Source organism: Peromyscus maniculatus, chromosome 10 (genome assembly GCF_049852395.1).
Source record: "Peromyscus maniculatus bairdii isolate BWxNUB_F1_BW_parent chromosome 10, HU_Pman_BW_mat_3.1, whole genome shotgun sequence".
In the NCBI taxonomy this organism is placed as follows: Eukaryota; Metazoa; Chordata; class Mammalia; order Rodentia; family Cricetidae; genus Peromyscus; species Peromyscus maniculatus.
In genome coordinates this window covers 48,650,412-48,665,178 of record NC_134861.1, presented here as the reverse complement: position 1 = coordinate 48,665,178, position 14,767 = coordinate 48,650,412, and the positions used below count along the sequence as shown (strand labels likewise).

General features: G+C 46.7%; 1 protein-coding gene and 1 long non-coding RNA gene across 12 annotated transcripts in view; one reads left to right on the top strand and one right to left on the bottom strand.

The window, feature by feature from the left end:
- The window catches only part of Ccdc149 (coiled-coil domain containing 149), a 95,685-nt gene that overhangs the window by 65,728 nt on the left and 15,190 nt on the right, over window positions 1-14,767 (top strand). For all 10 annotated transcript variants that reach the window (XM_042285991.2, XM_042285989.2, XM_015995024.3 and 7 more), the window contains 6 exons: window positions 875-991; window positions 1,765-1,937; window positions 2,591-2,663; window positions 3,946-4,030; window positions 6,563-6,707; window positions 13,207-13,283. In XM_042285991.2, the coding sequence (XP_042141925.1) occupies window positions 875-991; window positions 1,765-1,937; window positions 2,591-2,663; window positions 3,946-4,030; window positions 6,563-6,707; window positions 13,207-13,283 (670 nt within the window). The remainder of the gene's footprint in view (window positions 1-874; window positions 992-1,764; window positions 1,938-2,590; window positions 2,664-3,945; window positions 4,031-6,562; window positions 6,708-13,206; window positions 13,284-14,767) is intronic.
- On the bottom strand, window positions 1,860-14,539 carry LOC121832771 (uncharacterized). 2 transcript variants are annotated; one of them, XR_013042901.1, is made up of 4 exons: window positions 14,193-14,539; window positions 12,319-12,398; window positions 6,500-6,651; window positions 1,860-4,555 (listed from the first exon to the last, which is right to left on the bottom strand). It is a non-coding gene; the product is annotated as an uncharacterized LOC121832771 (long non-coding RNA). The 2 variants fall into 2 exon arrangements; XR_006076488.2 differs by lacking the exon at window positions 12,319-12,398.

Here is a 14,767-nt window from a genome sequence, read left to right as displayed (position 1 = left end):
CTGGGCTGTCATACCCACATGATAGGAGCAATGTGTTCCTGGGGCTTCATGGGTATGTATCCACATACATCCATAGGGAGAAGTCAGTGCATGGTGAACCTTTTTAGGATAAGAACGTTGTGATGGGCAGGCATAGATGTTCTGAGACTATGGGTTCATCCTGGGACCTCTCCCATAATTCCTGCTGTGGCCTTACCTGGGAGGTGGGAGCTAGGAAGACAGTATGCACAGTATCCATATCCCCAAACACACCTATCTGAGTACTTGATGTATTTGGTCTCTTTATGCATTCTCTCACACATAAGTTCTTAGCATATACTTGGTCATAGTGCAGGCAAGACTTGTGTTCTTCAGTGCACTCTACTTGTCTTCTCGATAAGCTAGTCCACACCTGGGATCATTCACAGACCACATTGACAGAAGCATTTACTAGACATTGAATAGCATTTTTAAAGTTCTTGATAGCATGGCCTAGGGGTTCAATGTGGGGTGTGTCCATCTCAGCAGATCCTAACCAGCCGTAGGGGGTAATTCTGGATCTTCGCTAAGTCTAAATGAGGCTCAAGATGTTTTTCCTCACTGTGGCAGTGCCCCATAGCACATCCACCTTCCAGGGTCGAGCCTGGGTACCCCAGTGTTACCCTGGATGTCTGCGCATGTGTATTAACAAGCACAAATTGTTACAGAAATTTTCTCTTTCTTAAAACTTCATAATATTGGCAAGTCGTTTGTCCTTTACTTTCTTCCAGTAGTTCCTGCAAGAGTTTTATTCTTCCAGACATTTCTATATAGGTCCTTGAGGTTTGGGGAGATGTACTCATTCATATTCTTTCTCTCTTCCTTTGCCTTTCTGTTCTGATAATGGGAAATGCAGCTGTTGAGGATGACAATTGCCAAGCAAAGGCTCGGAGATGAAGAAATTGGCAGGAGGCATTTCGCAGCCCATGAGCGAGAGGATTTGGTGGAGCAGCTGGAGCGAGCTAAGGAACAGGTGACTGCTGAGCTCTGTTGTGGGTGGCCTCACAAGAGGAATCAGGACACACATGCTCCCATGGCCCCTCCTCACAGGAAGTAGGACACACATGCTCCCACGGCCCCTCCTAACAGGAAGCAGGGAACATATGCTTGTGTGTCCATGAACAAGAGGAGGCCAGGGGATGCCGAGAGGGCTAGACTTCCTCGGCTCTTGCTAGGTTCATGCTGAGTGTGTGACCCCTAGCCGGGGGTATCCAGCACTGATTGTCCATTGTTCTGAGCACACCAAGAGACTTGCCGCCAGCCACCCACATAGGCAGTGGGCAGGAAAAGTGAGAAACTGCCCTTTAACTTACGAGTTCCCACTAAGATGCTAAGTGATGCTTTGTGGGAGAGATTTCAGAAGGCACAGAGCTGTGCTTGGGAAGCAGCTACAGGAGCAAGGACTCCCTTTTCTCTTCTCGAGCTAACTGAGCACAGGATGCCCAGGTTTTATTGGCTTGGAACAGCAAGCATCTGTAAGACTCTAGAATCAGCCTGCTCTTTCCATGCCTGTGAATGGGAGCAATGTGCAGGGGTTGGAGATCAGGCTCATCTGTCCCACCCATGCTAAGTGTCTGGGGGGAAAGTGTTCCATAGCTCCAGCCCTTACCCAGCCTGCAGTGCAGTGTGGATAACTAACACATGATCAGTATCCATAAGCTCTCCAAGTCAGCCAGTCTAGTGGAAGCTAACCCCTGACCCAAAAGCCCACGTTTGAGGACCACTGTGACACTCCTTGGATTTCAGATCGAGTCCTTAGAACATGACCTGCAGGCCTCGGTGGATGAACTCCAGGATGTTAAGGAAGAACGGGCTTCCTACCAGGACAAAGTGGACAGGCTGAACCAGGAGCTCAACCACATCCTGGGTGGTCACGAGAACCGTATCATTGATGTGGATGCTCTGTGCATGGAGAACAGGTGAGTGCAGCTGAGGGAGGCAGTCTGGGGGTTCCTGCAGCCCTGCCTGCACTTGAGACAGCTGCGATGGGAATAAAGAGCAAGTCACAGATCCCAAATATTGGCAGTGGCATGGACTGGTTACAAAAGTAAGAAGAGAAGGGAGAGACGCCCACTTATCCAGCCTCCCTCGCTCCCACACCTCTGTTTGGGCCACGAGGGTGAAGAACCAGGAAGAGTTGTTTGTGATTGCTGTCAAGGAGAGGAGAAAGAATAAGAAAATAAATGGAGAAATTCCCTTAGCTGTGTCTTCCCCCCCAGGCACATTTCAGCGTGTGGATGTGTCTGACTCGTGTTATGGCTGGCGTCTTCTCTTCCTGGTTTGCTCCCTGGTGGAATCACTTAATGAGAATTATATGAAAAGGATGTTGTTGTCCCTTAGGGGATCTCCGAGAGGGCTGTTTTTAAAATGGGGTGTCTGTGCTTCGGGCATGTCTGACCTTGATCGAATCCGTTTCATAAAAGGTCACATTTCCCTGCCCCTGCCCTCCAGGATGAGAAAGAAGTCGTTACATACAAATGACACCTGGGCTTCATGTTTTGCTCTTATCATTCAGTGGGCTTCATTCCTCCCCCATGCCCATCCTGGTTATGTGAATTTTTTTTTCTTCTAGATATCTCCAAGAGAGATTGAAACAACTCCATGAGGAGGTCAGCCTTCTGAAGTCAAACATTGCCAAATACAAGGTAACACAATCAAGACCAAGCCTGTGATTCTCCACTCAGCATCTGCCTGTCAGCCTGTTTTCATTCCCTCTTATGTTTTAAAGACATCCCATCCCTTTCCTGTCCTCCCAAATGGAGTCCAGTAAGACCCCTAATTGGAATAGCCAGTGAAACCAACCACAAAAAGGTCAACTCCCAACGCCATGTCCCCCACCCCACCCCCGTATCTGTTTCTATGTCTATAGTCTGGACAGGGCATCCTGGGAACTCCTATGTGCTTCCACCTTGGAGCCTCAGCCTTTTGACCTCAGGGGTCCTCTCCGCTTCCTCTATGAAATGTCTAGTTGTCAGATGCTGTTTATCTCATAATTATCCCCAAGAAAATAGCTTCTGTGGGAGAAGAAGCAAGGATGGAGCATCACAACCCAAATGCTAAAGTTTGAGGCACACAGAGAGGGGAGAGTGTTTGAATTTGCCTCACTGTTGTTTAGTCCAATTCCAACTCCATTGGTTGGATAATATCTATTTCTGCAGTGTTAGTTGTAAGTGTTATAATTGGAAAACTCTCCTGGGACTCTCTGCTTTGAAAATAGATTGATGGTTCTTCCCGCTGCGGAAGTTTTATAGCCAACAGAATTCTAGGGAGAGCTGGCTCATTGTCCTGGTTGTTGACATTGGCTTTGTCCTCAGAGGTAACCATGGCTTTCCATTTGGTGGAAGCCACACTCTCGTTTACATCAATCTGTATATAAACATGAAGAAGGAAGTATGTGCTTTTTAGTATATGCATTTATAACCATATGCATCCTTTCCTGTGTCATGTATCGTGTTCATATTCGAAACAATGGCTGACTACTATACATCAGTGTGAAGACAAGAGTCCATTCTAAGAATGACCATAGCAACATGTGTACTTAATCCTGTGTCCAAGGCAGACATCACTAACTGACCATGATCCTTTTACAATCCAAACATCATATCTTTCCAAATACCACCATTGGTACATGAAAGCAAATGTAGTCTTCATCTCATGTCTGTTCTAAAGTGATTTCCATAACAAACTCTCTACATGTTAGATAAGAGACTACAGTTACTGCCTTTCTCCTTTGCAGTAACTTAAAAACCAATCAGGCTCTCTATATGGAGTCTTTTAAAATCCCAAGGATTGAGAGTTCTATGTTTTAGGCTACATTTGGAGTCTGCCAGTGATCTTGTGAGTACACGGGGTATATCTCCTTAACAAAGTATTTTTCCATCGCTGTCTTTCCTGACAAGGTTTTTGGTTTTTCTATTGCTGTTGCAGAATGCTCTCGAGAGACGGAAAAACTCCAAGAGCCAAGGCAAGTCCAGCAGTAGCGCTCTGACTGGGGTCCTGTCTGCGAAGCAAGGTAGGAGTTAATGTCCAGGTTGGACCAATTTCTGAGCAGAGAGCTGTAGTCCATGTCCCATCCAAGCCTCTGGGTTTGTGAGGCAGAAAACAGTGGCACCCAACTGCCACTTGCAGCAGGATTGCCTGAGTCCTTCCAACCCAGATTACCCCCTACCCAGGTTTTGGGTTTGACAGGTGTTGGGGGTGGGACCTGAGGATCTACATCTGCAGGGTCCCCAGGCCATGCTGCTGTAGTGGGGGACCCCACTTTAAGAACGATCACCTCCGAGTTTCTTCAATGACTGGACCCTCTTGAGAATGTTTTTCCTTCCCCATCACCACCTGAGAGGCTCTAGATGCCCAGCCTCCTGAAGTGTATTTCTCCTGGCCTCCGCAGACATAACGGAAAAGCCCCCTGCTGCATAGATCATTGCACGATGGATCATGGGAACGCATGCCGTTTCCAAAGAAGCTTTTATTGATTGCAGCTTTGTTCCCCCTTCCTGTCGATTCCAATGAAAAATAATGATCTTCCGGGAGCAGTCTGGGGGAAGAAATAGCAGGAAGCTTGAGTCTGGTACTTCATATTTTGCAGCCAGTTCTCGACGTAAGCCTAGGTTGCACTGGCTGGCTTCTCAGATGCTGACAGTGTGGACCAGCAGCTATCATGGCCCAGTCTTAATCAGAACTAGCTTTAAAAAACATAGCATCTGCAGTGGAGTCAACAATCAAGGTTCTTTCCCAAGCAACTTCTTTTCCCCCACTCAACTAGAAATGAACATCCTAGAAGTGTTTTTGAATGGAAACCTATAGCACCCTATAAAAATGTGGAAAAGCCCCTCTAGGTGGCTCAGCAGGTGAAGTGTCTGCCATGTAAGCATGAGGACCTGAGTTCAGGTCCCCAGCACCCACGTAAAAATCTGGTTGTGGTGGTGCACACTAGTAATCCTAGCACTGGCGAGTACGAGGTGAGAGGATCATTGGTGCTCTCTGACCAGGCCTCTCATAGCCTAATTGGTGAGCTCCACGCTCAGAGAGAGACCTTGTCTCAAAAAAATAAAGTTGTGCAGGCATAGTGCCTTTTATCTCAGCACTCTGGAGGCAGAGGCAGGCAGATATCTCTAGGAATTGGAGGCCATCCTGGTCTACATATCAAGTTCTAGGCTAGCTAGGGCTGCCTAACGAGGCCTTGAGTCAAAAATAAAAAGGAGAGAGAGAGATTAAGGAAAACACTGATGTCAATATATAGCCTCCACATAAACCCACACATGCATGCACACACATGAACATGTAGATATGCATAAACACAGAGAGAGAGAGAGAGAGAGAGAGAGAGAGAGAGAGAGAGAGAGAGAGAGAGAGAGAGAGAGAGAGAGAAACAGAGAAACAGAGAAATAGACAGAGAGGGGGAAAAAACCCATGCATGGTTAGTCCTGGATACCATACCTGGAAACCAGCTTTGAGTCTGGACCCAGGTCCCACCTCTTATGTCTCAAGTGCCAGGCGTATTCAAACACCACAGGCAGAGTTACCCACTGACTCAAGTCTTCTAGAAAAACCTAAGAGAGAAGCTTACTAACATGATCTATGGGATTGGTAATCAAAAGGTAGGAGCGAGGCAATCCATTAGGAAAAACCTAAACAGATCCCCTAGCAAGAACTAGCGAGAAATAAACCAGACACATATGAACTTTTGCTATAAGAAATTCCTTCATACATTCAACTGCAAATGACGTAAATATCTAGCAATAGCTAGAGGAATTTTTAAAAACCTAGATAGAGTATTAAAGTGAGGGTTCACATTTATGTTCTAGGGGATATTATTGGGATGGAATGTTGTTAGGTGAGAAAGTAGTATTTTTCCCATTTTAGAATAATAGTGAATGAATTTGTATACATACATATAGTAACACAGGAAATGATATTCGGGACAGCAGTGGTTTTTTCATGGTCAGGAGGAGTACCAGGGTGGCAATCACTTGTGTTTTCTCCCCATTGATTTACCCCTTTAAAGTGGTATATTACTTTTACCATAATCAGAGCACCTGAAGGGCAGGGAAGTATTGTCATTTGCTGGGCAGTATGACCTTGAACAAGTGTTTTTAACCCATCTGAGACTTGCTTTATTGTTAACACAATGGAAATAAATAACACTTGCTGGGTTTGGGGTCTTTTTCCCCCCCCAGTTCAGAGTCTCAGTGAATTAGCATAAAAATGTCTACACACACTGGCAAGTGAAAATGTTGTTAATCTCCGAACAGGCTGCAGATGGCTGGATGTGAGTGTGGTTCAATGAGCGAGCCACTGCGTAGCAGGACAGCCCGGGGTTCCATCCCGGCTTGATGGAAAGAAGAACTTCCTTGAGGCCTTCCTACTTAGCCCCACACTGAGTTTTCTGTCGTTCTCCTTGCAGTAGTTGGGATAGACTCTCGGTAAAACACAGTATCATGTCTGAGCTCGGGACCCCCGTTATCCGGGAAGAACTGACCTGGGTTTGCAGCCCTGTGTTTCAGAATCCATGACTGACTTGTCAACTCGGTGTCCTCCCTAGTCCAGGATCTGCTCTCTGAAGATCACGGGTGCAGCCTCCCAGCTACTCCGCAGTCCATTGCCGACCTGAAGTCTCTGGCCACGGCCCTGCTGGAGACGATCCATGAGAAAAACATGGTCATTCAGCACCAGAGACAAACCAACAGGTATGTAGTGGGTCCTTAGACTCGGGGGGTAGGAGAGTGGGAATGAGGCTCCCCGAGGTAAACCACAAGCACTCTGGGAAGAAGGTAACATCCCCGAACCCTGAAATCTGGGGGTTTGGGGGGTAAACCCCATGAAACCAGAACTATGCTTATACTTTGCATCGCGCATCCAGGTTATCCACCAGAGTCAATGAAGCAGGAATCTTGATTTCTTAGTGAGCATGTCCTCTGAGCTGTCCCCTATTAACACCAGTTTCATGGTAGTTCCCACAGGAGAAGGCCAGATCTCTTGCCTCTTCCTTAGCTCTCCTTTTGAGGTGGGAGCTGCCTAGTGTCCCTTCAATGCCATAACTTGACTCTGAGGGTCTCTGATGACCATGAACACCATTGTCAGCTGCTATGGGCTGCTGTCCCTGTGGGGGAACTTCCTGTCACTCTGTTGGATAACGGAGGAAAGATGTTGAAAAGGAAAGGTCAATGAGATGGAGCACCCTGTTTGATTTTTAATGAGTGTTGATTATGTTGTGTCAAATTGAGCAAGTTAAGGTGGTTTAAAATAGTGGTCAGAAGCAACAGAGCCAAGCTGAAAATGTCCTGAGAATGGTGAGTAAGAACAGTAAATTAAAGCAATAAATATTGCACACACCAGTCCATTTTCTGTTCCTGAAACTGAGTATCCAAGACTAGGTAATTTATGAATATTTTTAAAAATAAGAAGTTCCCTTCTCACATGTCAGGAGGCCCAGTTCAAGAGCATGCCACTATGTCTGGTGATGGCCTTCATGCCACATCTGAATATGACCCAGGTACCACATGGTCAGATATGGCAAGCATGCTTACCTGGACAGCCTTCTCATAAACCCACTGATGCTATGGTGGGGCCCTCACCCTCCTGACATCATCTCATCCTAACCACCTCCTAAAGGTGATTAGCATTGACCTATGAGCTTGGAAATTTAGCTTCTAACACGGGAGTGCATTTCAATCACAGCAGGGCCAGTTTTGTGGCATGCGATCTACACAAAGAAGGATTTGCCATTTGGCCAGATACTGTTACCACCATCCTGAAGTTCATGATGTTTTTTTCCCCCGGGGGGTGGGGTGGGGGAGGACACATTTTTATTTTGCACAGAACCCTGAAAATTGTAGATGGTCCTGCTGCTCAGACTCACACTCAGAGCCACAATGGCACTGCAGAAGAATGGAGCAAGAACAGATGTTAGAGGGGAGGGACCTGAGAGTTGGGACTGCCCAAGGCGGGGACACGCAGGGAAGAGGGCACAGGAAAATGATTGAACGTGTTATAAAAACACAAGAGAAAAGGGAAATGATGGAGTGCGGAGAGGACCGTACCAGAGATGAAGATGTATGTGGGAGAAAGCAAGAGCATCAAAGGGAGGCCGGCAATCTCCCCGGATGACAGGGTAATTTATTGACAGGAGATGTTTGCAACAGCCTTGCAAAATGAAACAGCCATGCTGAACTGCAGCTAGCTACTTCTCAGGAAGCACGGGTGGGAATCTGATGGGGGAGGGCGGTCTTCGGGGATCCCCCGAAGCCTGAAGTGAGCCTGCTTCTCATTCCTGAGAGACATTTGGCCAGGGGCTCTGGGCTCCTTTGAACCCCACTGCGATAGGCGTAGGCCCCAGATGCAAACCACTTTCTCCCTCTGTGGAGGCTGACATTTCCATTCCTCATGGGCTTTTTTGTTGTTATTTTGTTTGCTTTTTGAGCACTCCTTTGCACATTTACTCTTTTTAAAATAGTTTTTTGAGCCACGGTTAAACAACCATGGGTCTCCACACATCTTAGCTGTCCAAACCCCCTCCTTGGGAGAAGTCACCTTTTCTTGTGTACCATGTGACCTTCGAATCATGCAAACAAAGGTACCGTATATGAAAACGCACCTAAGTATTCATATATTCCTGGATTTTTTTAAAACAAAAAAGCAGCTGTTCTTTCTCACAGAAAAGGGAGGAGCACCCTCGGTGCCTTTATTCCTTGGCTTGCCTTTCTCCCCTGGAACAGCAGGTCATGGAGGTAGCATCATATTGGTACACGAAGGAGTGCTCAATTGCCGTGTTTGGTCTTTGAAGGCCTTCAGTTTCATAGTCCCTGGAGGTGTATAAAGAAGTAAACTGTCCTATAGATGAAGGGCTGAGAACAGAATGAGAGTTTGGTCAGCTCCCTGGTACCCCTCATGATTTAGCCTTATAACAAAACAGAAACAAAAACAAAGCAAAACAGCTTTATTAAGGTGAGGTAGTACCTCAGGACTGACGACCTTCCATTCTGGAAGCTCATGCTCTGGCTACTGGCTTTTTCCACTCTTTGACAATGGCCCCCTTCAGGCAGAGGGTCCTGGGGGGACCATCTTGATGACTGCTAAGCACCATGGGACTTTAGGTTTGAGTGATGCTCAGTGGCTTGGCCATTTGTTGGCTCTGCTTCATGATGATGCATTAGCCATTACCTAGTTAGCACTAAAGACGGGAGGAGGCTCCCTTCCCTAAAAGGTGGATGCCACAAGGAGAGGAGATGGTTGTTGAAGTACCACCTGTCCTTGCCAAGCAGCAGATTCAGTAACACACCTTTCCTGCTTCCCTAGCGGATGGTAAATGAGCTGGGAAGGTGTCTAAATCTCATGGAATAGTGAGGTCCTGGATCACCGCAGAGTTTCTAAGTGCCTCAGGTGGGTTATGCCAGGGAGTGCAGAGAGCCACAGCTTCCCCTTCAGGCCGAGGGGGCCTTTGTCTGGACCCTCCCCTGGAAATTCTACCAGATCGGCCAGCTCCTGGGTTCTCTTTGCTGATTTCTGATCTTATTCCCAGGGATGTCATCAGAAGCCATGCTGCGAAGTCAGTATGGGGGCCTGACATCTGGAGGATTTTCTTAAACTAAGGGAAAGGGCATGTGTGTGTGTGTGGGGGGGGGGGGAGTATATACCAAAATCTCTACTATATCTGAAAACGACCTGTAACTACTTTAAAAACAAGACAAACAAACTCTCCCATCCTACCCGCACGAAAACCCTGCTCTCCCAAGCCTGTGTGTGCCTCCACCTCCTGCCCTGCCTGCATCTGTGTGCTACTGGCTGTCTTCCGGCACACCCATCTCCCTTCCTGTCTGCTTATCTGTCTTAGCTTCTCATTGGGGAACCAGGGTTCCCTTCATCCTCCTGACACCCTCCCCCCATAGGATAGCTCACATCTTTCATGCACCTCTTGAAAGGAGCAGACTCTTCCCATTAGCACTTCTCTCCCAGTGGCGCCCGGGCTCTGGCTTGTCCCTGCTCCTTTCCTTGTCACAGCCCATCTTGCAGCCTCTGGTTCAAGCCTCACTCCACTGGCAAGAGTAGATCTCCTGCCTGGCCCCATGCCTATTCCACGAGTTGCCCTGTGGTCGTGCATCTTTAATGCGGCCTCAGCTCCTCCCCTTCCTCCTCGTGGCCCCGTTCCTTGGCTTCCCTGCATCCCCACTGGTTGTTGGGCACATCTTCACCTTCCTGGCTGATTTCTGACCAAGTGGAATTTCTGCCTCTACTCCTAATCCTTGTCTGTGCTCCACTTCAGGTGAGGACCACTTCCTAAACTTCTCTCAGGTGCTTAGAAGACCTCAGTAGCTCCCCAGAACTTGAGATCGAAAGTCTGAGTGTTCTCAGCACGGCCACAGGCTCCTTCTCCCTCAGAGGCCCGACCAGCCTCTCTGGTTCTCCCTTCCTCATAGCTCCTCGATTTTGCTCTCAGCTTTTATTAGATTTGTGAGTTTTCAGGCTTAGTTTTTAATCTAGTCCCTCTGATTACCAGCTGTGTGACCTTGAGTTAGTCATTGTCTTCTGTGAGCTTCAAGTTTCTCATCTGTAAATCAAGGACTACCTAGCCAGATGTTGAAGAAAAACAAAAAACAGGGAAAAACAAAACAAAACAAAACAAAACAAAACCAAAAAACAGGGCAGTGTATATGTTCAAGGGCATAACACCTGGCTAGGAACAAATGCTGGATACGTATCAGCTGTCCTTAGGTTCCCTAACCATTGTGCATGTGTGTCTACTAACAGACTATTGGCCTCCAGGAATAGGGGTAGGGACCTCTCCTTTCAGTTTCCCCTCCAGCCTGTAGCACAGAGGTGGATCTCAGGAGCTGGTTTCGGATTGGTCAGACTTCCTGAGCTACATTTGTTCTTACCCTTCTCTGCATCCTGAGATCTGCTAGCCACTGCGGCTCTCACAGCCTCTCATACCAGCTCACACAACCCCCGCCTGAGTCGCTGTGTGAGGCCAGGAAGGAGATCCCTGCCAGTCACGCAACGCATCTTGGGTTGAATTTTGTACATCACCTGTGGCTAGATCCATAGTTGTGTGAGCACAGATTCTTAAGGAGTTGCAGTCACTAATACTGATGGTTCTGTGGCTGCTGTTGCCATACCTACAGCTTCTCTCCAGATCCTTCATTACCCCCAGCCCTACAATCCAGGTGCTGGTATCAGGCCAAAGAACACAGCTACCTCTACCAGTGACAAACTCGAGCGGGATCCCTGGAAGTAGAATGTGTGTGTGTGGGGGGGGGGGGGATAGGGAGGTACCGGCCACTCCACTCATCCCATTTCTGGGAGAAATGGCTGGGTAATCCAGAAACATCATGAGCAAAACCTGTACTCTCCCTATAAACCCAGCTCGGAGCACCCCTCAGCATCACTGAGGAGTAGTGAAGCCTTAGCTTCTGTCCTAAGAGGCAGCTGCAGACATGCAATCTTATCTCATTAAGAAACAAGCACGAGCACTGTTGTGATTGCATGTCAGACCCATCAACTGTGAGGAAGGGAGGTGGGATCAGAAGCTCTAGGCAAAATACCGAAAGGCAGGTTAGGAACAATGGTGTTAGGAACAACAGTGTCTACGGGAGGGTCAAGGGGGTGAAAGCAAAACAGACCCAACAGATGGTGCAAAACTGGAAGTAGATGAGGAGCACTGTGCAGAGTGCAAGACTTGAGGAAAAGAGAGAAAGATGAGCTGTGGTCACTAGATGAAGGAAACCAGGAAGAGCAACGCCACTTTCCCTGTGAACTAAAAGGGAGGATTAAGATGCCGCAGGTCGATTCAGGTAAAATCAGGATGAACCGAGCTGTATATATGTACAGCTAAATGCATATTCATGGTGCTGAGTGTATGTGGGTGTGTGCAGCTATCTCTGGAATAGAAAAGAGACGTAGGAGAATAATTCTGCTGCTCTAATTTTTCCCCACTGAAAGGAATCGAGAATTTGCTATTAAGGAGATTTTCGTGTCATTTCAGCACAGCAGTGCCAAGAAAATCCTCCAAATAAAAATAAAGACTGGTTTCCAATTCTAGACCACTGGAAAGCAAGATTTTAGATGACTGTCAATCATGTCTCAGCTATGTTTAATGTCTGGAGCGGATGAACAGATGTTTACCTTTCATGCACACAAAGCCTGCCCTCCGAGCTCACAGTCTGATCTTCTCTAGTGCACGTTTCAGAACTTAGATATCCCAGTGAGTCCAAATGGCCATTTGGAAAGCAATCTCATTATCCTGGTGATTCCCAAATCACTGAAAATTATTTTTAAAATTCTTTTTGAGATTCATTTACTTACATGTGTTGGGGGCAGGTGCACATGTGCCATGTCTAGTGTGTGGAGGTAGGAGTCAGTTCTCTCCTTCCATCATGTAGGTCCTGGGGATGGAACTTGGATTGTCAAGCTTGCTGACAGATGATGCCTTTACCTGCAGAGCCATCCCATAGTCCCACTGAAAACTCTTTTGAAATTCTTGTTATTCACTTTTACCATAGATGATCGCAGATTACAAAAAAAGAAAAAGCCTGTGTTTAATTACACACATTTATTGGCCACCTACATGGTATCAGACATTGTTCTTGATGTCTAGGGCATGGGCATCAGTAACACCTAGTATGAGTCTTCAAAAACTGATCTTATTACTTTATTGCCTCAGAAGAAACATTTCCAAGTGTGGCCCTCTATGTTACCTACTCTCACAGAATGAGGGTCGCTGCCACTAAAGGGCATTCAAAATCAATTGTCATCTTTAGCAGTGAACAATTCTCATATGGAAATTCCTTGCAGTGTCTTGGACAGTGAGGAAATATTTGTTCAGCCTCCAGGGAATTGCCTTGTGGAACAGAACTCAATCGAAGCATATGTGTGTGTGTGTGTGTGTGTGTGTGTGTGTGTGTGTGTGTGTGTGTGTGTGTGTGTAAGAGAGAGAGAGAGAGAGAGAGAGAGAGAGAGAGAGAGAGAGAGAGAGAGAGAGAGAGATGGGGGAGGGAGAGAGAAATTTTATTTTCTATTTATTTTCAAGTTCCACATGAACTTTCAATAGACTGTGTGTCGTGTGCACATGAGCACACTTGCTCTGTTTTTAGCACTGTTCTTAAATGTGCTGACCTCCCCATTTACTACTACCTAGGCCTAAGCCCTGACATGTGACTCATTCTCCTCTTAATATTTTCCTGCCGTTTCCAGAATCCTAGGGAATCGAGTGGCAGAGCTGGAGAAGAAACTAAGAACTCTGGAAGTTTCTGGTTTGTGGAGTCTTCCAGGTAAGCAGGAACTTGTGAACAGTGGTGTGGCTTTCTTCTTCTTTAGGATTCTGTTCACTTTTAAAAAGAACTGTCTGGCACAATTTGCAAGAAGATTCTGCCTGTTTGAGGCCCTTTGATTTGAAGGCTATTGAGAAACAACCCACAGATGTTTCAAATTGAGAAACATGGTCCATGGCAGGTCCATAGAAGGGACAAACTCAAAATATACAGTGAATTTTAGGAATCTTGTGAGTGGTGCACTGAAGTTTACGTAGCCTAAATTCTCAAGCTGTCCACTGTGTGTGTGTGTGTGTGTGTGTGTGTGTGTGTGCGTGCGCGCGCGCGCGCGCGCGCGCGCGTGCTAACCTTTGTGAAAGCCCATGAGTTGTTTCATTTCTTATCGGTAATCATCAAGATTTGTTCCATGTAACCCTCCCTCCTAAAACGAATGAGAGAATATACAAAGATTTGTTCAATGTAATCACCAGTCCTAAAAACCGAATATCAGATCTTACAAAGATTTGTGCAATTTAATCATCAGCCCTAAAATGGAATGTAAAAACCACGCAAAGATTTGTTCAGTTTAATCACCAGTACTAAAAATGAAGCGCCAACAATTTCTCCAACCCAGATGTACTTCACAGCCACCTTCTCCTGCCTTCCCCCTCCCAACGGTTTTATGTAGCTCGAAAACAAAAATTTCCTGAGGAGATTTTTCTCACCACAGTTGTCCAACGTGTGAGAGGCCGTGGTGATTCTCTCTAATGAGCTATACTTATCCCGTTTATCCCGGTAAAATACCCCTCTCAGGAGACCCCATCAGTTCTTCGCCTTGTCTTGACGCTGTTTGGAAACTTATATTTATCATTTTCTGCCGCCTCCTGGTTCCCTGGAAGGAACATTGTCCGGGTATTTTTAGTGCCTTACCCTTTCAGCGCAGAGCGGTCTCTTCCCTCGGCTCCCGTGGGCTGCGCTGCCGTACGGATGAGAAATGAAAATTGCCACCGGAGAGGAGGTGGACAACATCACGTTCTCCTTGGTGGAAATCTGAATAGCCGCCTTAGGTTGCCTGCGAGTGTGTTTCATAAATTGGAATTTTTTCGCAGAGATTCCTTGAACTGGATGTCAAAAGACCTCACAGAACTAATTAGCGGCGAGTGCCGTCCCGGGGATTTGAATGGCGCTTTCTGTACCAGCCGCTTTTGATGATGTTGGAGCCTCATCTTCTGTGAAGGCCTTTCTTCCACTGCATTGAATTCCAACACAGACAGACAAATTTGCCATTTATTTGTGCAGTCAAATTGCTGTTTTTGTGCATGTACCGAAGCTTTGGTGTTTTTTTTTTTTCTCCCTCTCAGAATGACTTGGTGAATTTTCTCACTCTTTCATTTGTGTGAATTATGTAGAAAGACGGAAGTTGAATGGGTGAATCAAAGCTGGGAATTTCCTGTGGCTGCTGTTTGTTTGGTCAGGTGGGGCTTCAAATGGCTGTTCTACAATAA